At 48.0% G+C, this 2049-nt stretch overlaps 1 protein-coding gene across 1 annotated transcript; it reads right to left on the minus strand.

Annotated features, from left to right (window-relative positions):
- On the minus strand, positions 1-1694 carry LOC123412315 (GDSL esterase/lipase At5g03610-like). The gene is made up of 6 exons (XM_045105272.1): positions 1640-1694; positions 1313-1543; positions 866-1155; positions 679-756; positions 480-633; positions 1-245 (listed from the first exon to the last, which is right to left on the minus strand). Exons 1-6 carry the CDS (start codon positions 1692-1694, stop codon positions 1-3), a joined length of 1053 nt encoding a protein of 350 aa, XP_044961207.1.
- Positions 1695-2049: the final 355 nt, after the last annotated feature.

Below are 2049 nucleotides of genomic sequence, written 5' to 3' on the forward strand. Positions count from 1 at the left end.
TCATGGAATGTAGTCCTGATCCAGAAATTCCATCAGAGGTTGCTCCAGCGCCTCCATTACAGCCTCCCACCCAGCATGTGTCGGGTGTGTCTCGTCCCAGTAGAACCTCTTGTCGGGATTTTCGCATAGATCGTACAGGTGCTTGCCTGAGCTGCTACGCTCTCCACAGTACCCTCCCTCATAGGAACTCTTGCAACATGGGGTCAGCTTGCGCTTGAAATCCTTGGACCGATCCGACCCTTCACCTGCATATGAACGCATTAGAAGCAAGATTTGACTTACAACATCCACACGGATATATATATATATATATGCATGTACTCCCTCCGATTCCTAAATATAAGAGGTTTCACTAGAAAACTACATACGGATGTATATAGACATACTTTACAATGCACATTCATTTATTTTACTATGTATCTAGTCACTTAGTGAAATCTCTAAAAAGACTTATATTTAGGAACGGAGGGAGTATTTACCAGGGGCGTGATTGACTATATCGGTGAAGGCAGTGTAGAGGTCCAGTATGTGGACGTTGTCCCTTTCTCCGATCATTTGGTTTAGATACTTGTTATGCACGGATGCGCCATAGTTGGCGAGAAGGTCACATGTGGTATGGTTGTTGGAGCTAGTCTGCAAAGGAGTGCAACCAACGGGATGCAAATTGTTTACTAGCACCTTTCTCACACCAAGCATCTGCAGCTGTGCCACATTATCTAGGATCTCAGTCGCCACGTTTCCCATGTAAGTGTCGAGCTGCAATTGCATGCATGAAAAGTTAATAATAATTAGTGAGGTGAAGATCCATATAAGTAGTAATTGATGGTTTAATTGCTTGAGTTTCTTAGGAACTACTCCTACTCACATCGTCGAAGCTCGAGTAGAAGCCACTGTTGGCGTCGGAGCCAGTCATGTAGTCATTGCCGGAGATGGCGATGAGCGCAACAGAGTGATGAAGCTGTCGTGTTGGGATGACCCCGTCGTTGACTAGCCTCTTGAAAGCTTGGACCTGTGCGGCAAGGGTCCGCACTTTCTTCTCCGTCACCTTGAAGACACCAGCGCCGCCAAAAGCAAAGGTCATGCCAGATGAGTCGCAAGATTGGTCTGATGTGAGCTCGTAGGCTGGAGGGGCTTCATTGAGGCCCAACATCCTTGCTGCAAGGACAAGGCAATATATATGATCGATTATAGAGGTATAATGATACATGTCATAGCACACTAGCAGTAGTCCATCTAATAGTTCTAGCAATATATATTTAGAAGTTCTAAAAGTTCAAGTCCACTGGAATTAATGGTATAGCATAGCACGTACCGATGAAATCTGACTGCATCCGGTAGTTGGAGAAGCGTCCTGTTGGAACAGGAGCTCCAGACCAACTGGAGTTGCGGTAAGCGCCGTACGGGTAGCTCCATTGCCGCGACGTCTTCTCACCGATGATGTTGGGAACGTTGCCGTTGTCGACAAAGTCGTCGCCGAAGACGAACATGCTGGACCACTGGCGGTGTGCACCATGACCCCTGGGTGCGCCTCGGGCCTCCACATCTGTCAACAGTGTATATAGGTCGTGGATCACGTCAGTACATGAAGAGCTCGATGCGATTGAGGTAGTATACGGATAGGAAAAAAGCAAGGCTGTACCATCCAATGCAAGGACGACTAGGAGGAGAAGGAAGACGGTCGGAAGGAGCTTCATGTTGCCAGGGTCGCCGGCCGGCCGGCGTCCCGAGAGGAGGCAGATGATGGAGGGTGTTGCGGAGGGAAGGAGGAGAGGAAGGGATGGGATGGGATGGTGGTATGGCCGTGCTATGTATTTATAGAAGAATGTACGTACGGACGTACATCATGAGGACTTCACATGGAGGGCTCTCCCTCGGTTTGGACGTATGTTTAAGTGATCCTAGCTAGCTAATTGATCTCTCGTCCTCAAAAAATAAAAAGCTAATTGATCTCTCGCTCTCACCTGCACGACGATGGGACTCATGTTTAACTTTCAAAGTCGTATCCAACCACTTGAACGTAAGGAGGATTCCAGCTTACCTGCCGACGCA

The sequence above is a fragment of the Hordeum vulgare genome, chromosome 7H (genome assembly GCF_904849725.1).
Source record: "Hordeum vulgare subsp. vulgare chromosome 7H, MorexV3_pseudomolecules_assembly, whole genome shotgun sequence".
NCBI classification, from domain to species: domain Eukaryota; kingdom Viridiplantae; phylum Streptophyta; class Magnoliopsida; order Poales; family Poaceae; genus Hordeum; species Hordeum vulgare.

Excerpts from the sequence above, each read along its gene's own strand:
- LOC123412315 (XM_045105272.1), bottom strand. The coding sequence starts at position 1,694 with ATGAAGCTCCTTCCGACCGTCTTCCTTCTCCTCCTAGTCGTCCTTGCA. Across the intron at positions 1,544-1,639 it reads AGTCGTCCTTGCATTGGATG|ATGTGGAGGCCCGAGGCGCA; the intron begins GTACAGCCTTGC and ends CACTGTTGACAG. Across the intron at positions 1,156-1,312 it reads GATGCAGTCAGATTTCATCG|CAAGGATGTTGGGCCTCAAT; the intron begins GTACGTGCTATG and ends TTGTCCTTGCAG.